This window comes from Epinephelus fuscoguttatus, linkage group LG11 (genome assembly GCF_011397635.1).
Source record: "Epinephelus fuscoguttatus linkage group LG11, E.fuscoguttatus.final_Chr_v1".
Taxonomy (NCBI): domain Eukaryota; kingdom Metazoa; phylum Chordata; class Actinopteri; order Perciformes; family Serranidae; genus Epinephelus; species Epinephelus fuscoguttatus.
The window spans coordinates 24,004,838-24,028,783 of NC_064762.1; the positions used below are offsets into that span (position 1 = coordinate 24,004,838).

The 23,946-nt window shown below is 41.6% G+C and overlaps 1 protein-coding gene across 1 annotated transcript in view; it reads left to right on the top strand.

Annotated features, from left to right (window-relative positions):
- The window catches only part of lama2 (laminin, alpha 2), a 325,147-nt gene that overhangs the window by 86,155 nt on the left and 215,046 nt on the right, over positions 1-23,946 (top strand). The window contains exons 4-8 of the mRNA XM_049589718.1: positions 5,208-5,259; positions 7,400-7,590; positions 12,710-12,889; positions 15,640-15,729; positions 21,424-21,541. Of these exons, the coding sequence (XP_049445675.1) occupies positions 5,208-5,259; positions 7,400-7,590; positions 12,710-12,889; positions 15,640-15,729; positions 21,424-21,541 (631 nt within the window). The remainder of the gene's footprint in view (positions 1-5,207; positions 5,260-7,399; positions 7,591-12,709; positions 12,890-15,639; positions 15,730-21,423; positions 21,542-23,946) is intronic.

The following is a 23,946-nucleotide window of genomic DNA, read 5'->3' on the forward strand; positions in this document are numbered from 1 at the left end:
CCTTTCTGGCCATTATTCAATGTCATGTCTCAGGAACAGAAGGGGAAACATTTGGTCAGATACTGAATTGGTGACTTTAATCTTTGGTGCTCACTTTGAGACTGTGCTGAAACATCCATGTTTTTACAGACATGATTGTAAACAGTAACTTCGACTTTGTGGAGGCATAAACTGCAAAGTGGTCATTTACGTTTCATTTTTAAGTTAGTTACTTCATTTTTCACTTAGCTTTGTACATCTTACAGTGCCTCCAGGATGTTGAGATGTTGGGTTTGCATTCTGCATGACCTTGCAATTATGTCAAATCACCTCTCCCCAACTTTACCGCAAATTTGACTATTTAAAACAGGTAAAGTCTCACTTAGAGCAGCATATCTGTTCCTTCAGCCCTTACTTGTCCTCTCTGTCTCTCATGCTGTTGCGGGACTGCGAGCTCTATGGGGCTGGGAAAGAGTCAGACACATACAGTGACGGGGCTAACTGTTAGCATCACACGGCTAACGTTACCCAATGGTTTTTAACGGGTTTAAGGGTAGAGTCGAGTCGTTTCGTTGTCGTGGTGTGAGATTGTTGGGATCATTTAACAGCTTGTTGTTGAATGCCAGCTGCTGTTGCTGTGTTAGCCTGTGCTAACCACACACAGGGTGGTGGGACGAGAGCAACTCATGGAGACGGTCATTCAGTGCTTTAATCGGTAGCAACAGCTAATCATTGGCAATCAGCTGTCAGCACTGCGATCACTAAGGTCGGAGGCAAAGGTAATGTTACTGTAGAAATTACAGGAAGTTAACAGACATGGAGTTCATTAAACGGATATATGTCACACTACATTGTGCAAACAGAGAAGTATTCTTTATTCTTCAGTACCACAAAACCTGTGTGTCTTTGACCTGTAGACCTAAGTTTATTGATGTTGTGTCTTTTCCCTGCAAGCTCAGCTGTCAATCAAACACATACACTGTGTAATGTTGAGGTATTATGGGTATGAAGTATGTTTCTATTTTCATTGTTATGCCATGACATGGCAAATACTTAATGTCTTTTTATGCCCTGTTTTTTTATGCAAAGCACATTTGGTTTCTTTGTAATGAAATGTGCTCTATAAATATAACTGCCTTGCCTTATATTAGCACACCAACTGTGAGCCTCGAAGGCTAAAGGAGACTCTTCAAAGATGATTTTTTAAAACTGAATTAAATTCTAAAATCACTTGACATCAGTTTTGACTTCAAAAAGAGAAGAGCAGCTGGACTTAAATTTCAATCTGTCCTCTAAGGAATATGACTGGACTTAAAATATCTTAACTGTGTAGTCATAATACTTTATTACCGAGCAAATTCAGCGTTAGAGATCCTGCTTTTTCATCTGTTTAATGGGGTATGCCGTCTTCATCCAGTAACCATAACATTTCATTTGCTCCGTTCTTAGTTGCATTAACAAGGTCTCAAATGTAACCTGACGAAACTTGTAGACACTCTGCGAGTTTGAGATTATATTTTAAGATCAAAATTGCCAAACCAGGCTGCAGTGGAAAATAAAGAATTAAAGATAAATAAAAACTCAGTTTGAAAAGAGAATCTAACCAATTAAAATAAAGTCTGAAGGCTGATAATATGATGTGTTCATGACATGAACTCACCGTAAACTCACCCACTTGACGTTAAATGTCATGGATGTGAGATAAACATTTATTTACTAGCTGTGTGATTTCTTGCAGGACAGTTATTGGTGTGTTTATTTGTTGGTGCTGTGTTGAGCTTTAGAGGCAAAAAAATCCCCTGTCTGATCCAACTCTGATCAAAACATAGAATATGACACTGCAACCCTACACACACACATACACACACACACACACACACACACACACACACTGCATTAGTTAGCTGTGTTCATCTATGTTTAGCTGCTGGAGCTGCCTAGCTGTCCCAAAGCTGTCACCATATTACAAGCTACTGCTGAGAGCTCTCTTACACACACACACACACACACACACACACACACACAACCCCGTCCTCGGTGGGAATACAGGTAACATTGACTCTTTGTAGGGGGTTTGAATGACTGCTATAAGGTTACCCTGAAATACACTTTCTCACAAACACACACTCACACACAGACACACACACACACACACACACACACACACTTGGTAGCTTTCTCCCTATTCTAATTGCCGCAATGTGACACTGCTTCCCACATCATGAGAAGAAAGAGAGAAATGCTCAGAGAGAGAGAAAGGATGGGGTGAAAGAAGGGGTGGTGAAGGCAGACAGGGAGTCAGTATTTGACCTACATCCAGTGTTTGTGTCTGTCTGTCTGTCTAGTTGGTGATCAAGCTGAAGGAAAGACAGTCTAAACAAAGATCATCGTATTTTATTGGAAAACAAGCTAGTAATTTCAGTATTTATTGTGAATATTATATATAAATATAAGGTGAAAATTTAAAGTAAAAATTGGGCAATAAACGCACCATATGCAGCCCCCATATTCACCAATGTCATTGTTAGCTTACTTCGTCCCCCTTCTACTGGCGTGCACATTAGAGTGTGGATACCTGACCGGAGCCTGGGATCCGGTGGGCCGGGCTGCGCCAGGTTGGGCTGGGCCAAGCCGAGGCTCAAACAAATTTTTACAAATAATATTTGGCTTCAGGTTGAGTTTGGACTCCGGTATGGTCCAGACAGAAATGATGATACAATGAGATACAGCAAGCTTATTGAATCCTGAGGGAGTCTAGGCTCGCCGTTGCTCTTGAATTAATTAGAGGTGTGCAGATCGCTGCCAAAATAGGGGGAGGGGTTTATAAACAAGCGACACCTGTTTGCTGACATATGGAGCAGGTTAGGACGTCTTTATTAAGAAACACTGAGACAATATAATGTTCGCTTGCTCGCTTGTTCGTATTATGCCCAATTAAGCCCTAATCACACAGAAAGAGTTTAAGCAGCAGGGGGTGCCTTTTTGTCATTGTTGTTAATGAGAATGAACACGGCAAGGCAATGCGCCTTGTGTTTCTGTGCTCTAAGTGCCTGGCGTCTTTACTGGAGAACCTTCAACCCAAAGTGGAAAAATGCCTCACGTCATCCTTTTTTTTTTTCATTGTCCAATCGGATAATTTGAGAGGCGGCGGGCCTTCTGTGGTGGTCACGACAACAAGTTTATAGTTGGTTAACAATGGCGGTAGTGGCTGCTGGATACCTTGAGCTATATGGCTTGATAATAGAAAGCAGGTTGACAAACTGCCCCCGAGTCATCCTAAAATATGCCTGGAACAGCTATCATCGAGGCAAAGCTCCTGGACCAGCTGGTGGTACTCCCCATGACCCACCCTCTTTTATAGGGTCTCATGTACCCACACAGATCTCTGTTTCCCTGTGCCCAACAAACTATTTGCTGACAGCCTCTCACCCTCAACCAGAGCTGCAGCAAGTACCCTCTGCCTCAACATTTTAGGGACTACATACTGATTACTGTCAAATAACTAAAATAAATAGATAAACGGTAAATCGATTACATAGGAAGGTTAGAATGAGGAGGTGAGTCCATGGTTGCTCCTTTTACTTGTTATTGGTCACCAAAAGATGATGCCTCTGTCTATCACTACAGAAGAAAAATAGGATCGCCATCTTCTCGTTTTGTTGCTTTGTTTACTAGCTAATGTTTTTTATGTTGGTTGATGAATATTTCTGTAGATAGCTTGTGTATTTTGAGCTCATTTTCCCCACCAAAGTTGAGAGATGGACACTGTGTGGCTTAATTTTTTCAGATAACGATAAGCCATTAAATTACAGTTCGGCAATTTTGAAGAAAACTAATTACAATTACCAATCAGTCATACATCTTAGGACCTTAAACATTGTGCTGTCACAAGTTATATTGTCAAAATTAGAACAATTAAAGCTTAAATTGCTGGGGAGCTACATTAGCATAAATGACAGTCTAACGTTACAGTAGTGCTGTCATTTACGCGCGCAGTCTTAACAAAGCACAGTTATTTGAACACAACAACACAGACAGACTAACTACACCACCAATAACATGTAAGACTACATATGGGATCATTTACCTACCTGAAAGAATAGATGAATAGTGACCAGTGAGTTGGCTGCAGTGACGTTAAATGTCTTTGATTATAAATAACTAACCAACAGTCAAACTGTTACATTTTGATATGATATTTAAAACTACTCAGAAGGGCTAATGCTAGCCAGCTAGTTACCTTCTGACCTGGTTATAATTGCAGTCTGGTCAGTAATAACAGGTTGGACCTAACCCTGATGAGTTATATAGCTGTTGGACAGAGCCTTGATCTGTTTCAGCATCACTTGATGTGTGTTTTTTTAATTTTATGGAAGGATTTTTCAGTCAAAGGTGAACTAACAGAGATATGATGGGTCATAGTGTCATTCGTCATGCCCGCCCCATTAACTTTGTTAGAAGTGGCACCAGAGTCTGGCTCCAATGCAAAATACAAACTCTGTCATTGACGTCATGTCCTTTCCCCCTTTTCTAGTTTCCGTGGTAGCTGACAGGAAGTAAACGGGATCCATAGCTGTTGCCTTAGCAACAGAACAGATGAAATGGTTTACAGTGCCTTATATTTACAATATTTACAGTGCCCTTAAAAGTCCCCGCCGTGGAACAAAAAAAAGTAGTGGAAGCTTTCCACTAACAATCCCATAATGCAATTTGCCACATTTTATGGATGAAACAGTTGTTCTACGTTACAACTGTCAGTGATGCCCTTAAATGATGATGATTTGTAAGTGTCTTAAATCTCAGATGACTGCTTAATATAGAGAAAACAACAGAGGGTCTTTAATTTAAAGAGCTGTGAGTGAGTAAACAAGGGAGTAATCTCAGACAACAGCTCTAATATCTGTGACAGAAGATAGCAAAGTGAGTTTAAAACAGTTTCATTCAAGGTGCGTATATTTGTTCTGGTGCAAGTTGTCATGAAAGAAATACACTAATATGAACGTGGATCCAAAAATGTTATTTTACATTGAAAGTGTTGCTGAAGTGAATTTAAGCGGAGTGTACTGCCTTCTTCGCTCCTGGCTGTATTAGAGTACCAACAATATAATGGCAGATTACAGCAGGTCCAATAAAATGAGATTAACTGATATAACTGATATCAAAATTGTTTCTGCCAGTACCTTTATGTATATTATATTATCATCCTCTCTATCCTCTGTGTTTTCCAGGTTTTCCAGATCGCCTATGTGATCATAAAGGCAGCCAACTCACCTCGCCCAGGTAAGCATTCTGCTTCATAATTTGCATTTACACAGTTTTAGGTGTTAACATTACTGGTTTGACTATAAAATGAAACAATGACTGTGTAATTAAAGTGCCAGCTCCAGACTTATTTTCAGTCATTGTCTTATGATCGGTTAAGTATAGCAATTACAGTCATTTGAGCACATGATCCTCCTGCTGAGAATAATTTGAAAGCTCAAGATTCCATTCAATAAATTAATGTTAATGTTCATTATGTGCAATGTTTGGTTGAGTTTAAAACCCAGCATCCAAAACATCAACAATCCTAAAAAGTTATTGTCTTTAAATGTTACTGTGCATTGCTCTAAGTTACTATTTTACTGGCACTGGGGCATTGGCAGTGGATCCTTTGAGACCTGTTGGTTGTGAGGTGGGGTATTGGCATGTCCCATGGATGGTTGATCAGACTGGGATCTGGGGACTTTTGAGGCCAAGCTGATGCCTTGCGCTCTTGAGTAGTTTTTGTGGTGAGGCATGGTTCATGTTCTGCTGGGGAGGGGGGCTACTGCCATCGAGGAGTGTAATTGCGATGAGGGAGGGACTTGGTCCACAACGGTGTTTGGATGACCGACGTGCTTCAAGTGGCACCCACATGAATGCCAGGACCAAAGATTTCCCAGCAGAACATTGCATTGTAACGAGATGGTCAGTGTTATTTACCACATCTATTAGTGGTTTTAATGTTTTGGCTGATCGGTGTAGTCCATAAGAGTAAAGGGAAAAACAGTTAGTCCAACAGCTATTTAACTATTAACATTACAGCTGGGGTAGGCAGAAATCTGGAAGAGTCCACAAAAAAAATGAAAAAGAAAATAGGCAGAATATGGCTCCCTCTCTCTGTCCTAAGCCCCTCCCACCAGGCAACCTGTATGCACGTGGCATATGCAAGTGCTTCGTACAGTAAGTCGTACAGTAGTCTTGTTTCATTGTAGAGCTGCACACAACACATTCACTCACACTTCTGTCTCTCTGTTGAGACCACAAATGAAGAATTAGCTAGCAAGCCACCTCACAGTCCCTCCACCTTGCTCCCTGCCGCTGTGGACTGCTTTCCTGGGAGGAGCGCGGGCAGCAGCTCTGGAGAAAGAACCTTGGTCGATAGCTGTAGCGCCTTGAATTCAGCCAGCACAAACCTCTTAGCGCCAGGTGTAACAGCAGGCTGGCGGACAGCTGCAGTGCTGGGTCTAACCTGTGTAATGGCAGCAACAGAAAGTTTGCTGAAACGGCAGAGTTGTGGCTGTCCAGTTCCCTTGGGCTGGTGTTTGTGCTGGCTGGAATTGTGTTGCTCTGGCAGCTGACCGGGTGGATGTCTCCAGAGCTGCTGCCTGCTCTTGTCCAGGTGAGGCGGTCTGTAGCAGCAGGAAGTGAGATGAAGAATATGCTGTGATACAAGGCTCTAGCTAACGTTAGCTTCATAAAGGTGAACATGAAGCGACTAGCAACTGTATCTGCAGAGTTCTCCGGCATTAAATTAGGCTTTCACTAAAGGTACATGCAGGTGCATCTGCTTGAGTAGAACAGCCTGTAGTAATGCCCTCTTTCTGAAATGACCAGTGATTGATCAAAGTCTCCAAAGGCTAGATTTACTAAAGCCTGAGAGCAGAGCCAAAGGAAGGTGCAGAAGTCTGTTTTTCTCTCAGTTCCCTTACAATATGCTCAAAATGTATTATGGCATCTTGGCCCAATGAAGCCAAATTCAACTGTCTAGCCTAGCTTTGAGGTAAAATATATAAAGATGGTCAGATTTTAAGCATTAGCTAATTTTTAAATTAAAAGAATGGCGTATCTTGATGCTTACATAGTGTTGTTAGCAGTTTATATGTATTCTGTTTAGTGCCATCTAATTTGCTGATTTGGTTTTTCCATTGACTGGACTCCCTTCACTTCACTTTCAATCAATTCAGGAGGAGGAATGTCACAGTTTTGGTCTAAGCTATCAAGAAATACAGCATGTGCAATTGAACGTTCTGTCAATTTTCTATGTATTTTAAGTAGGGTGACCTAAACACAGTCTTGGATGTCCATCATTATTTTTTTATTGATCTTTTCTTCCCTCCTCATCACACGTTCAAAGCATTTCATCATTATTTTCTTCACTCATAATTTTTTTCCACAGGTAACTGGATCTTAGAGCGTTCAATAGACGGCGTAACCTTTGACCCGTGGCAGTACTACGCCATCACAGAAACAGAGTGCCTGACAAGGTTCAACATCAACCCACGGACTGGACCTCCATCCTACACTAGAGATGATGAAGTTATCTGCACATCTTTTTATTCAAAGATTCACCCTCTGGAGAACGGAGAGGTAACACTTGTAGCATTGTAGAGTTGAGTTTGTCTTAGTTTTGGGTGGATTTGAAGGGTTCTAGTGGGTTAGATTGACTCAGGCTGAGATTAAATGGTTGAGTCAAGTTTGATGAGGCGGGGGGGGGGGGGGTTTTGATTGGTTGAGCAGGGTACAGTGACTGTTTGTTTGAGCAACAGCGTGAGAGCCAGTGAAACTTTGCTGGATGACATAAATCAGAGTTATCAGGATATCTAGGCACTGATAAGTTGGGAAGTTCACCACAGTTCATTCATACATACTCATACACTCAAAGTACCCTTATAAGGACATGACCACAGAAAATAATATGCTGCAGTCAAATTATGAAAAGCTGAGCTTCATGCATGTTATTATTATTATTATTATTATGACAGTCACACAAAACATGCACACCCACCCGCCTACAGTACTCCCCACACAGTGATCCATAAAACACCCCAAAAATCAAAATACCAGGTGGTGTAAGCAGCAGTTGCCTAATTATTGTTGCAGTTTAAGCAGTAAAAATGTTAAAAAATCAGTTGTTCATTTAAGTGACCTGTCTTATTTTCTCTTTTGTATATTTACTATTGGTAGAATACTTGATTCCTAAAATTTTCGATAGCTGTAGCCCTGGATTAAGTGTGCAGGCAGGTGATGGTCAGATTCAGGGAATGTCTGGAGGTGCTGAGAGCGACAGGTCTGGAGAGGAATCTCAGGAGCAGAGTTGTTGCTACAGTAGTGAACATGTGTAATAACCATAACCTGTGAAAATGAATTCAGAGCTCAACATGCAGCACCAGGTCAAACTGTATGAAATCATGACAAAAAATCATAAAATATAGAAAACAAAGGAAAAACTTTACATGTTGGGTTTAAAACTAAAAAGATTGGAGCTCATTTCCCAAAAAGTGGCTCTGTTTCTGTTCAAATATGCAGAACCATTAATATAATTTTAATCACTGATAGCAAGCACACACTGACACACACGTGTTCACACCACTGTTTACTGTTATGTCACTTTGATCAGCTGTGTGTGTGATTGCACCCAGTAAGAACAGAGGGGCAAGCCTGCTATTACTGACATTAATAAAGAGAAAGAGAAACACACACACACTCACACACAAACACACTTGCAGCGAAAACAAATTAATCGCACATCTACATCTCCCACACAGGCCATTAATTGTCGATGCCTGTCTGAATATGTATACGCGTTTACATGGGTGCCGGTGTGCGTGCTTGCACATGCTTGCATAGATGTGTGTTCGGTGTGTCTCCTTGTGTGTTGTGTGTCTGTGTCCTGCGGGGGAGCGCTCGAGGGGGTGCGAGCTGGGAGATGTCAAGAGCTGCAAGTAACGACGGAGGTGTCTGAATGTGTGCATGAACTGTGCGTGTGTGTGTGCGTGTGTGTGTGTGTGTGTGTGTGTGTGTGTGTGGTTGACAGCTCCCCAGCCGTCTGATCACAGTGAAACCATAATGAGTCGTAGGCGATGTGTCACAGCATCGCACACACATTCACAATGTCACCCCACCACTCATCACACACGCACACATACACAACCGTCTCCTTCGTTACTTCCAAGTGTGCAGCTTGCACCCATCAAGTGTTCCCCCTTGACACACACACACACACACACGCACGCACACATGCACACATGGACAGCCCACTCTGTCCTTTTTTGCAGATCCCAAATGTTGCTTTTGGCCACATTTGTGAGACAGACAGATGGACAGACATGCAGGCAGACAGGACCTCACACTCCTTGTTATGTGGCTGCGTGTTGATTATCGGTGATGCAGAATATAAATTCGTGTTTATTTTTCTCTACACCGATTTAGTGGTAAAGCAGGGAAGTTACAATACAAAATGTCAGTTTCAAAATCAAAGTGTCTTCCAGTAACAGCAACATGTTACTGTATAAGGTGTCCTAATGCAGAGAAGCAACACACTCTGCGGACAGAAGCCTCATTTTGTATTACAGTAATCTTGGACTGGGCCTCATAAATTATTTTCCTTTGTCAGGAAACCATGATGTATGGTGGCTTTAAGAGGTCAACGCACTGCAAATTAAGAAAACACGTGCTTATAGACAACACAAGCAAATTTAGAAACATCAGCAACATTTAGAGAAAACGCTGCAAGAAGCTCACAACAAAGCGGCAAGCTCTGGGGCTGAAAATGACGCCATCGTGCAAGTGCCAAAAACTGCAGTTCCTTGATTAGCCACTTGAGGCTGGCCCACACTCACAGCAAAAATGGTACAAAAATGGTTTTGGTCTCCATTGCTAATTTCCACGTTCATGGCAACTGTAGGGGGGGACCTCGAGGTGTTCCCAGGCCAGACGAGATATGTAATCCCTCCAGCGTGTTCTTGGTCTGCCCCGGGGCCTCCTACAAGTGGGATGTGCCCAGAACGCTTCCAGAAGGCATCCTGAATAGATGCCCGAACCATCTCAGCCGGCTCCTTTTGACACAAAGGAGCAGCAGCTCTACTCCGAGCTCCCTCCAGATGTCCGAACTCCTTACCCTGTCTTTAAGGCTGAGCCCAGCCACCCCACAGAGGAAGCTCATTTCAGCCACTTGTTTCCGCGAACTCATTCTTTTGGTCACTACCTAGAGCTCGTAACCATAGGTGAGGGTTGGGGCTCAACTGTTTAAAGTTACATGTTAAAAAGGGCATGGCCACTTTGACACAGTGTGTTACTATGAGTCAGATCCACCCCTTGCTCCTCCACGCAGCCACCCTCTTGTCCAAATTTGGTCACCTCTGGCTCTTAAAATCCAAGATTGCAACAGCCAAATGCCGAATTTGAGGATCCACAAGCCAATACATGATGTCACTATGCTCACAACACTGTTCCCACTGTTCCCACTAAAAAGTGATGCACATGGCTGGGAGACACAGCGGATGCTGCTGCATTGTTGTCATTATCCATTTTAGAAAATAACCTATTTTTCTGGTCTTTTTAATCTTTAATTTTAATCTTGTTGCAGATGTCTCCTGCTAACGTAGCTTTAGCCTTTTGCTTGTCATTATTTTCTTAAAATCATGCAATCACAATGACTGATAACCAACTTTAGTAACTTCATAAACCACAAGCCGTGGCAACAACAAGCCTGTCCTAGCTGTGTGCATCAGTTTTTAGTCTCCCCTGAAAATACTTTCCGTTGTGTTGTGAGCTTCTTGCAGCACTTTTTCGAAATGCTGCGCACATATCGACAAGTCAATGTTTTTGGGTGCTGTGAAGTTTTTGTTCTCTAAATGCTGCGCATGTGTTGTGTCTATTTGGATGTATTTTTATAATTTGTGGTCCGTTGAGCTCTCAGGGCCCTGGCATTGATGTCCATTATCAAACTTTTTAAGGTCGTGTAGTTTTATTTATGTCAAACAAGATTAGGATCTGTTAAAAGAGTTCAGACCTACTGAGTTAATGTATGTCTCTTTCTTTGTCTCACCTGCTCAATCAGCAAAGTGAAAACAGGATCACATTGAATCTGAAGATGGTGTGCACTGCTTTGCTACAGTTTCCAGGCTGAACATTATGTGTCCTCAAAATGGTGTGAAACGATGTGCAACCTGGTTGTATAATACATCCATGTGCTGTACCTTATTTGCAGTGACGTATATAAACCCTGCTGTATTTAAAAGTGGCAGTGCTCTTGTGTTACACAACAGGGTGGCAGTTGTGGCAGGTGTCCGCAATTAGTCCAAACAGTGATTGACTGAGCGCTGACACATTATATAGGAAAGGGGAAATTACTTTTTTAATGAAAGTTGGTCCACTAACGGGTTGTGTGTGTGCCTATAAAAAAAAAATCTCTTTCATTTTTTATTTCGACGAAACACCACATTTTTTGCACACTGCTTGTACTAGTACTGCTTCTTTTCAAGATTCCCTTAAAAGTTTTCATTTCCAGCCACCTTACTGCTCTTTACCAGGGTTCCTGCAGATCCTTGGAAAGTCTTGAAAGGCATTGAATTCTTTAATCTTATAATAAGGCCTTAATTGGTGTCAAAATGTCTTAAATCAATCTTTTAAAGGTCTTAAAGGTCATTTTTCCCTGACGTTGCATTGTAAAATCTCAAAATAACTGGAAAGATCTTTATTTCTTAAATAATTGACCAAATGCCTCTTGCATTAACGTCACACAGATCAGGATAGTTGAACCAACAACACTTAAATTTTGATCTCAGCTGCGATGCCCAGAGCAGCTGATCCACTGTCTGCTAGCTGTTACTGTAGCTTGGATGACACTGGGAAGTGCAAATTCAAGGACAACTGTCTATTTAACCAAGATTTTATGGCTTTGAGGCTCCATGTTTTTTATGCAAAAGGTTTGTCAAACTTGCCACGACAGAAAGCAAAGCAAAATATTTGCATGTTCTCTTCTACCCTTTTGTCCGCCACTCGATCAAGAAGTCATTTTTTATGCAACAATAAACATGTGGGCAAAATTTGCCTCCTCCCAACATAATTGATGTTGGTCATTTTTTTGTCGTCTTGGGCAGTATGAAATTGGGCTTAAATTTTATTCTGAGTGGCATTAAAACGTCTTAAAATGTCATAAAGCTGTAGGGACACTGTTCAAGTGGTTGGTGGCACCACTGTATCACGTCCTTTAGAATAACATCTGAAATCTGTATGCTTAATTTTTCTCTTGGCACCACAGTACAACACACACATTATTCTCTTTCCTCACCCATTATGGAAGCTGTACTTCTTTAATTAAAGGTGTTACATTAAACATCCTTTTAAATTTCACTTATATTATTATCTAATTAAACGTGACTTAGTGACTGAAAACAACTAACACCACAGTTTAAGAGATTTGGAGCCTCCATTTCAAAGTCTTGACTTTTTAGCTTATGCAAGTCTTTTTGAAATTTAAGATAGTAAACAACACTTCCTGTTACAACAAGCGTGTTGCTACTCCTCCTCCTCCTCCTTCCGATCTGTTTATGTTTGTTGTCTCTTTGGCTTCACTGAAGACGCTTCTCACTCCCTCCGCCATCTGCCGCTGCGAGCAACTAAAAGCACCTTTAATGCCTCAGCACAGTCTCTCACGTTAACTCTGCTGCTCCGTGTCACCACTTACCTGTCTGTCTGTGTATAGATCCACACGTCTCTGATCAATGGCCGGCCCAGTGCGGATGACCCCTCCCCGACCCTGCTGAACTTCACCTCCGCCCGCTACATCAGGCTGGTGTTCCAGCGAATCAGAACGCTGAACGCCGACCTCATGACTCTGACACTCCGTGACCCGAAAGATATTGATCCTATTGTGACGAGACGGGTGAGGCTCAGCACACTCTTATGTTCGCTTCTGTTCTTTTGGAAATTAGAGATATCTGCCAGGAACACATAGGTAAAGAGTGACTAAATTATGTTATATTTATTTTATTCAGAGGTAATATATGCTTCATAATGTTGATTATGTTTTAACAGCTGAGACATGGAAATAGCAGAAACTTTATTGTAACCATGGGATTAGTTTAATTTGAATAACTTTTATGAAAACTTGTGTCATTTATCTTGATTAGTGTATATTGTTTATATTATATTGAGACATTTTTTTGTAAGTTGCATTTTTATTTGATTAATTTTTCACTTATCATTTAATAACTAATTTAATTACATGATGATGATGATGATGATGATGACAGAAAGGGCTGAACAGATTTTACTTGAGCAAGCATGTAGGAAATGCGTGTGGAACGGGGCATCAGTAGTCTTTGACCTCACTTCAGACTCCCAGGTTCTTTTGTTTGTTGAAAATGAAACTAAATCACCTGAAATCAAGGCACCAACATCTGCGAGTGAGATGTTGTAATTATGATTGTTTGATGTGTGAGTCAAGAAGCAGAGCTCCAAAAAGGTGGGGAAGTCGGCAATTGTGAAGATTGTGGACAGCTGTAGTTCTGAAGGGGTCGAACCTGAGCTCCACATGTCTGAGGCCTTGTTCAGACTCTCAAATCCATTTTTTGCGATATCCAGGTTGATTTTAGAAAGTCTGGACAGTAGTGTTGCACTGTATACCGGTACTAAAATAGTACCGCGGTACTGGAGTATTCTAAACGGTACTATACTGCATTTGGAAAATACCGGTACTTTGAAACTGATTCAATTCATTAATTTAGTTAATTTATTTTACTCAATTATGCACGCAAACGCCTTTCTTGTTCCTATTGGAGCACAGATTGCGCAAGTGGTATGTATGACAACACCTGTATCAACATTCACAGCTGGCGCACGTGACAAAAGACAAGAGAAAGTCTTCCTCGCAAAGGGAGACAACACGAGACAACACAAACTTGGTGGAACATTTGAGTTACCAAACCGTGACGTCCGTACCGAGGTACTTACCAAACCATGATTTTTTTGGTACTGTTACACCCCTACTATTTATTGTTCTAAAGGTTTGTATCCAAAAGGACTTTTCTTTAGGAAAAGCACCGAAGAGTATCGAAAAGTATCGAAATTCATATTGGTATTGGTACCGAAACAAAGATTTTGGTATTGTGACAAGACTACTGGACAGTAAAAAACAAAACAAAAACAAAAACGCATAACATGCTAATTGGGTCCAAATCACGTTTGGAGGTGGTATGAAATGCGCTCTGTACAGTTGCGTCTCAGTCCAGAAGGTCTGGTCACTGAAATCGTATTTCAAACTGTCTTTCAATGTGACACACAACAACCTCAAATCCAGAGTGACGAAAGTGCTGAGCAGAATCTATGCTGCTACTAGCAGAGTGCCATGGAAGACAGCATGGTGGGTGCGACGAAGGACTTATGCACTGACTTGAAAGGACTATTTTTTGGAGGGCAAAATGATGGACCTCTTTTTGTCACTCTTCCACATTGGAAGGCTGCATCACCAGTTTTGCTACGTAGTTACTGACCCTAGCATCATTACCACAGGAACCAATGCAAATTGGCTGGTGATGTCTTGAAACACAAATCAGATTTGTTCACTTGCAAATAACTAAATAAAGATATGATTTGAGAAACAAATCTGATTCGCCTTCAGTCTGAATAGGGCTGGGTGTTAGTACTCAATACCTTTGAAAGTATCGACCGAAATAACCCAGTACCAAGCAGTATTAAGACGTCTCCACTCAAACACACCCTGCATTTGATCCTTTTTGCACGGGGGTTCTGATCCCGGACCGTTCAGACTCCCCACCTGATCAGCAAACTTTCTGTTGCTGCCGTCTGTGGAACCGTTCTCATCCCAGTGAACAGTCCTCCCAATGAGTGTGAGCTGATGCAGCAGCAGTGATAATGTACAACATAGACATAGAAATGGCTTGACTCTGTCACTAAACCCGTTCATAACTGTTAGCATTCCACAGCTAATGTTACACTTAGCGCTGTCATTGTGTGAATGCAGCCAGGCGAACTCTTCCAACTCTCCTCAGAGCTCACACTTATGCAGCAGCAGCTACCACCCATACAGTCTGTGTTGTGCGGAAGTCGAACATGGTTTGTTTGACAGAGCTAGCAGTTCAGCGTGCGAAGATGTCTCCAAAACAATGGCTAAACTACACGCCACTCCATTCACATTATGGGTATGGAATAAAGGACTCTATTGGTACCGTATCACTTCAAGGGTAATGACATTGTAGTTTTCTAAATGATATCCAGCCTCTGTCTGAACGTAGCCAAAGCGTCCTTGGAAACTGAACCCCAAATTGCTCTCGATGCTCAGCACCAGGCCAACACCTTGCATTGTGGCTCGCTGCCATCTGTATGTGTGAGTTGGTAAATAACTTGCAAATTGTAGAACAATTTGGTTAAAAGTGCTATCTAAATGCAGCCATTTATCATTTACTGGTACTGCTGTTCAACACATCCCCAGGTGTGAAGTTTGGCACACCATCATGACATCATCTGTTAGGTCAGGATGTCCTTTTTAAAGTGTAATCACCACTGAGATAAAAGAGAGCAGTCTAGTTCTAATTCTGCCTGTTTAACTGCTAATGTGCTCATTAACACTGTTGTATTATCACATATTCTCACTTCCTGTCTGTTATTTTTCAGTACTATTATTCCATTAAGGACATCTCAGTCGGAGGGATGTGTATCTGTTACGGCCACGCCAAAGCTTGTCCACTCAACCAAGTTACAAAGGTAAATACTTAACTCTCTGTTTCTCCCAGTCCACTTAACAAAACCACCGAGGTATTGGAGCTCCAACGTACTGTTGAACAGGAGCAAAGAGCACCCTTGGGCACCCGCATTGTATCTACCGCCTCGTATCACACTTTGTGTGTGTGTGTGTGTGTGTGTGTGTGTGTGTGTGAGAGAGAGAGAGAGAAAGTGTGAGAGTGTGGTGAGTGAGGGAGAAAGATCAGGTGTCTGGTATCAAACACTCCACTGTTTGAAGTGACACGAGAGACGACGCTTCACTGTGTCCCCTGCAGACAGGCACACACACACACACACACACACACAGTCTTGTGTCCTTTACATGTCCTGAGGCTGAACCACGAAGACTAGCTCAGATGTGACACTGGTGTCTGGTCCCTTGGTGATGATGTCATTGACAATAAGTGATGTCACTGTTGTGTAAAGAGCTCCAGATTCTTCTTTTCTCTTCTCTCTTCTTCTCTTCTGTAAAGGACATATTACAGAGGTGTTTGAAATTGACCGAAGAAAGCAAACCATTGATGTATTTGTTCTAATAAAAATCTGGATTTTCCCAAATAATTAAAGTAAATTAAGGTCCAGTGTGTAAGACTTAAGGTGATTCAGTGGCATCTAGCGGTGATTGCAGATTGCAACCAGCCATACTTATGCTTAGAATTCCTTTAGTATTCATTTGTACAGGAGGTTCATACCAGGGGCTGAATTATCCACAGAGGTCACTTCCTCTCGAAAATAACTGGATCAGATGATTAAAACCGGTAAAAACACTGAATAAAGCAGTTTCATGTTACAAACCAGGGTTTTTTCTATGCTGTTTGGCTCGTCAGAGACAGACCTCTAGCACAGCACCTGCTAATGTGTGTTCACCGTCTTACTCTGATAACTTTAGATGCAGGCATTTAGGAGGTATTTACCAGGAGCGGAATTATGTCAAGAGGTCTCTTCCTCTCCAAAATAACCAGACTAGATAATTAAAACCAGTAAAAACACAGAAAAAATCAGTTTCACGTGAGAAATCAGTGTTTTTTCTAAGCTGTTTGGCTCATCAGAGACAGGCCTCTAGCACAGCACCTGCTAATGTGCACTTACTGTCTTTCTCTGATAACTTAAGATGCCAACTTTTAGGAAGTTTTTACTGGGAGGCAAATTATCCGCAAAGGTGTCTTCTTGTCCAAAGCAAACAAACCCTGTAATTTAAACCAATGAAAACACAGAATAAAGCAGTTTCGTGTGAAAAACAAAACAGTGTTTCTTAAGCCCTGCTTGTTGCGGAGGGGCTGCTAACTATGGTGGCTGACCTGAAAACACGAAAATGTAAATGGTTCTATCTAGAGCTAGTGTTATATTTGTCCGTTTAGGGTTACTGTACAAACGTGGACTGCCTTTGTAGACATAAACAGCTCATTCCAAGGTAGCAAAAACACAACAATTCTTATTTTCAAGTGATTATACACTAAAGAAAATGTACTTATTATATTTAACTTCTACTAATACATCCCCTAAATCCTGCACACTGGACCTTTAAATTGCATATTTTTTAGTACAGTAAGAAATTTCAAACTCGTTTGTCATGCATCTCGTTGAACATTGCTTCAATTTAAATTTCAATTTTCTAGTCAATCTCCAGCAATTCAAGTCTCAGCAACTTTAGATTCATGCCATAGAGACATGCTAAAATTAGCAGCTGCGTGGAAAGTGGTTAAAATAAAAAAAAAAAAAAAAAATCTTCTAAATACAACTGTTTGCAAACATATGTGTGTTTAAAGGAATACTCCGACGATTTGGGAGTTATGCCCTTTCTCTGCCATTTTCATATTGAGACAACATGATCGATATTTTTTGTGTCTGTACGTCCAGTGGCTGGGTCTCAGTGGTTAGCATTGCGCTTATAGGGGGTCAGTACCCTACCCTAAGTGAACAAATAAACGTTACAGAAACCCTGAAGCTGGCATTTCTGCACGTGCATTTAAAACAAGCATGTTTAAACATTAATTCAAAAAACGAGTCCTTTTTAGTCGTTTTAGAAGAAGTTTGATACACAGAACTATAGTGTGTTTATGTCCTGCGTGGAGGGCTACACCAGTGAGCAACAGCTGCAGCTGGCTCTGGGACAGGTATGCTAGGTCACTCGGTAAAAGCAAACTAAGCAACCAACACCTGGAGTTCCTCATCTGTATACTCCGGCTCAAACAGCCATGGCTCTGCAGGTACTATAGTCTGGAGAGATATCGCTAGGCTAAATAAACAACTGAGTTTTGTTTACAGGCTACGTCTGTGCCTGTGCCTGCTCACCGGTCTATCCCTCCGCGGATCACAGCGCAGGACATACTGACCCACTATAAGCGCAATGCTAACCACTGAGACCCAGCCACTGGACGTACAGACACAAAAAAGATATTGATCATGTTGTCTCAATATGAAAATGATAGAGAAAGGGCATAACTCCCAAATCGTCGGACTATTCTTTTAAGGGTTCAGATAAAAGTCATCAGTGGGTGGATATAGTATTCGGTCCAGCCGAATAAAAATAGTGTATTTTTAAACGTGTTTCTGCTTGGGTACTGCATAATTAGTCATATATAATCTATCAGGCCCTAAATGTGTATTTTGAAGAGATTTTCTCGAGCCCTCTGTTCCCAAAAGACATTAAGCTCCACTACTTTGATACAAGTTCATCCATCCATGCAGTTAAGTCCTGGGCAGGCGTTCAGAAAGCAGAAAAGGTGGAGACCTGCGAGATGATTTGTTGATGATCGTCTACAGAACATTTGTTCAGATGCATGCTCAGTACAAAGGCAGCCCGAAGCCAGAGCTGTAGCGCTGTGTCTCAGATAAAAGGGGCAAACTCACTTGTGCCAACAAATCCAAACTTGGCTCTCGTTACGCTATTGTACCGCTCTCCTCTCAGTTAAATCTGGCACCCTCTTCACATCAACCAATTTACAGAAAGTCCTAAATTGAATTACTGAACCTCGAAGTTGGCAAATTTCCTGCTACATCCTGCTTTGACTGTGTTTAGTTTTGAATTTATTTCTCTCCTGGGAGCGTAATGGTGAACCCATTTGCTACTGGCTGACAATCTGGAAAGTGAACCGAGTTCTTTTATTGCAGTTGGCTCTCCTGTGAATACAGTGTTGTTTGATAGGCTTTCAATAGGTCATGCATGTTGGTAATTACCTGTTTGCAGCCCTCCATTTTCACATTCGTGTGAATGATTTGATGCCACATGGTGTGACACAAAGGAAACAATTTACACACCCTCAACCACAGTAACAGCTTTTTAGTGTATGACATTGAAAATGTATTATCACACAGTAAAAAGCCATTTTAGCGTGAAATCTCAATGTAGTTAACATTTCAAAGTAGCCTTACGCCAGCTGACATAGTTTAAAGGGGACCTCTTATGCTTTTTTCTTATTTTCTGTCATATTTATAAAGTTACATTGTCAGTTGTTCATATTAAATGTGGCCAAATGTTCAAATAATGAGGTTAATGTATGTAAAAATAATTTGTGAGCAAAAACCTCAGGCTTCAGATCGTTAAAAATGCTGTTTCCAACAGATTCAGCTTTAGAAACAAGCTGACGTCAGCTCGTGATAGGATTCTTTACATGGTCATCAGCTCCAGGAACACTACTGCAAGTCTTTACATCATGTAGCCTACACTGCTACATGTAGCTACATGCTAATATCAGGAAAACATGTCATTTTGGTTGCCTTTGTTGTTAATTTCTCCCCAGTTTCTGATCACATTTTAGCCAGAACATATCACATTGTTAAGATTTTGGTTTAGAATCTCTTATTGGTGATATTTTTTATGGTAGAAATTGCCACTATAGTTACGCCATTACTGTCATTCCCTGGCTGCAAGTACACTGCTACATGTGCTCTGGTACTAATATCATGTTATCTCAGTTGCTGATGTGAATTTCTTCCTGATTTTGGATCATAATTCTGCTGGAACATGTTTGGTTGTAAAGATTTTGGTTCAGAACCTGAAGCTACATGCTAATGTCAGGGAAACATGTAATCTTGGTTGCCTATGTTGTTAATTTCTCCCATATTTCAGATCATACTCCTGCTTGAACATGTCAATTGTGCTTAAAAGCTATTATGAGTGATATATACAGGGTAGAAAGTGCTCCAGTTATTTCCCCATGCCACAATGACAGTACAGAAACACCAAAATTCAGAGGACCTGAAAACACTGACCAATCAGAGCGGACTGAGCTTTTTCAGGAGGTGGACTTAAAGAGACAAACGCTAGAATAGTCTCAGACAGAGGGTAAACACAGGTGTTCCAGCACAGATAGTAAGAGAAAAATAAATTGTGTTTGACCATGAAAGCGTGTAAACATGTTCTAGAAGAAACTCAGAATAGAAGTATGAACCTGAAGAAGAGCATAATAGGTCCACTTTAAAATTCTCACCTTGCTGCAGTGATAAGTATACTCATGGAGTGGTCAGCGCTACCCTGACATCTCTGGTAGGTGTGGTTACACAGGCAAAAGACCACAAACTCAACCAGAAAGACAAAACAAGTGAAAAAACATTTAAACCTTATGACAGGGTCTACGCTAGACTTTTTTTTTTTTGATGGCCAATTACCGAATTCCAGCTTTATACAGAAAGTACTAGACATATATTTTAAATAGACCCCAAACTTCAGGTTAAACAACTTGAAAATAAGCTAAATGAAGAAGAAGCCTGTTGAACCAAGTGACTAATCACAGGTTTAGTCAAAGAGGCAAAGGAGGAAAAAGATTCAGTGCAGCAAGTGCCACTGGAAATCACTTAGCCAGCTATCCACCATCTGGCTCACTGTGGGGTCAGGCATATCTTTAGTCTGATCTATGAGGAGACCTGCTGTGTGTTTCAAAGTCTTCCTGGAGAATGTGATCCATGATGCCGTCACTTAACTACATCAAGAACACTAAGAGGAAGACCCTGACCACTGAGGATGTGGCGTATGCTCTGTAGAGGCAGGGCGCACTCTGTATGGTTTTGATGGATAAACAGATCCGTTGGTAATTAATATCCCCAAATCTGGTCTGCATAGAATAAGTTTGTATTTAACTTTTCTTTGCAACATATCTTTTACAGTAGATCACACAATATTAAGCTATTTAATACGCTAAAAATGTATTTTTTTATTTGGCATATTTCCCAATGAACATTTTGGCCACTGATATTTTCATCTGCTGGACAACTACTTGTGATACCAGCAAAAAGGCGGCATACACCGGCTAATGTAAACCATCCCTGGTTACTTTTACAAATAGAGAACTGTGGTACTTTAATTATGTCAGAGAGTATTCTGCAAAGTTAAAGACAGCTGGTTTGTGACCTGCACTTTGTCCCCTAATCCAGGGAACTGGCATGTGGTTGAGACCGCAGAATAAGAATGAATCAGTGTCAAGCCAAGGCCAAGACATTTTGAAATTTAGATGTTTTTCCCTCACCAGACACTTGACAGATGGTGGCTACACTGGAATTCAAATTTGACGGTGACTCAGATTGTTACAATGTTAAGCCATCTCGTTGAGATGAGCTTCCACCTACGGTAGCAGACAGTCCATTTACTGAAACAGTTGCTCATGTCTGTTTAATTGACAAATCTGTGAAACTGTTTCTTCATGCGTTTGTGTGTGAATCTGTGTCTCTGTGTGTGTGTAGAAGTTTAGCTGTGAATGTGAGCACAACACATGCGGGGAGAGCTGTGATCGTTGTTGCCCTGGTTACCACCAGCAGCCCTGGATGGCAGGAACCTTCCTCACTCGACACGTCTGCGAGAGTAAGAAAAACACAATGACACTTAAATTACACACAGCTACCCACAATTCCTGCTTACCCAGAAACCAACAATCACTTTTGAAAACTTTCACTACTTGGAAAATGTCCTTTCAGAGATCTTATGGAACTTTAGGTGCCCACTGCACATTTATTTTAATGCAGCATATGCACCCACTCACCACATGTCTGTAATATTACTACAGCACACCTACAGTTTATATGAACACATATAGCATTGAACTGTGGAGGAGCTCAAGGAAATTAATATTTTTGCTGGCCAGTCCAGACCAATCTTTGATATAAGACTGTATAATGCCATCAAAAGTCACCTTTGCATCCATTAACCTTCATCATCTATGTAGCAGCAGAGCGATGAGGTGAGGGCTCCCACCTGTCATCATAAAACTAGGGTTACAACATGTAATCTTCATTTAATTTCACAGAGACTACGCCTTCTAACAGGCTCTGTGATCACTGCTTCTTCTACCTTGACACTGACACAAAAAGACTTAGGTGACAAGTCGTTACAGGTCCTGACTGGCGCAATAGTAAAGACAGATTCAGCCCATTCAGCCCCACAGGGTCTCAGCACTGAACAACCTGTGCTTGCAGCAGCATTATGCAGCCTGGCTCAGAATGGTTGTAAAACGTAATCTAATGCAAGGGATTGACCACTTGGGGAACCTCTTGGGGGAACCATAGAGTCCAAAAAGCAGCCTAATGCAGCACAGGAGGAAGCCCAGCAGCACCACACAGCTTTACAGGTCAGCAGTGCCAAGTCTGAGATCAGACCTGGAGACGGGGCCTGAAATGTTCTGGAGATAAAAGAGGCTTTTGCGCAGATATCCACCACTGTTATTGCTCCAAATAGCACCGTGAACACAGTCATCATACTGTAACTTTCCAGGGAAGTAAAATCCTTTCTCATACTATCAAAAACCTTATAAAATGCTTTGTTTTGGCATTTTATAGGCCTTCACATTAAAGGTGCACAGTGTAAGATATGGCCAGAATTTGATAATGAACTAACACTCTGAACAGAATGTGAAGAGATAACAGTTTGATGTTATGTCAAAGATGTGTGTGTTGATTGCAGATATACAGTATCCATTGAAATTAGCATGCTAACCAGCTAGCCCCATCCTGTCCTGTCTTTTAATACCAATTGTACCTCAATAGTGGGTTATTATTACCATGTAGCGTCCAGTCCATCCTCAATCATTATTACATTAGAGGACAAAGACGTCAAGTCCAGTATTACTTTTTGTTATTTTGAGATTCCTGTGATAGCTCCTGACATGTAGTTCAGCCATCTTTTTATGTCCTCAGTTTGGTCGTCCGTAATTGGAAAAATATTCTCTGGTCCCCTATTACTTGCCCAGTATAAGGTGTACATGGCCAACCAAACAGTGTCTGCAAAGTACAAAGATTACAGTTGCTACCAAGGTAAACACAGCCGTCAGCTGGAGCAACCAAACCAAGCCAGTCAGGCCAATCTATCCAGCAGGCTCACCAGCCACGTTTGGTCAAGGTCTCAGCTCATAAACAAGGTGCGACGAAGAATATGTCTCAGTTTAGTCAATCCCAGATCCGAAATCCACAATACTGGTGTATTTCTCCCGACATACACTTACCATCACTGGCAGGTGAAGTGAATAACATTGATCATCTAGTTACAATTCAGTGTTCTGCTGGAAAAACCTTGGGTCCTGGCATTCATGTGGAAACCACTTGACATGCACCACCCACCCAAACACCGATGTGGACCAAATACACCCCCTCAAGACAACAGCATTCCCCAGTGGCAGTGGCCCATCCAGCAGGACAATGTACCATGTCACACTGTAAAAACAATTCAGGATTGGCCAAAGGAACATGAAAAGGCATCGACCTCCCCTCCATATTCACCAGATCCCAAACTGATTGAGTGTTCACGGGTTGAATGGTTCCCAAAAGTACCCCCGATCCATACTGGGGCCTCCTTGGATCAGACTCGGCTCTGACCTGGTGAGGCATGAACACAGTTCCTCTGGGGATGTCCTGCGGTGTCTAGCAACAGGGCGTTGGTGGTGGATTCTTTGAGTCCTATGGGTTGTGATGGAGTATCAGCACGTCCCACAGATGCTTGATAAATTTAGGATCTGGGACATTTGGAGGCCAGGTTGGTGTCTTGACCTCTTTAACACTTTCTTCAGGCCATCCCTTGGCAGTTTTTCTGGTGTGGCATGGTGCATTGTCCTGCTGGGGAAGCCACTGACATGGGGGAGTGCCGTTACCATGAGTGGGTTATTTGGTCCACAAGGGTTTTTGGGTGGGTGGAACATGTCAGGTGGCATCCACATGAATGCCAGGATCCAAGAACATTGTCCTGTAATGAGACAATCAATTTTATTCATTTCACCTGTC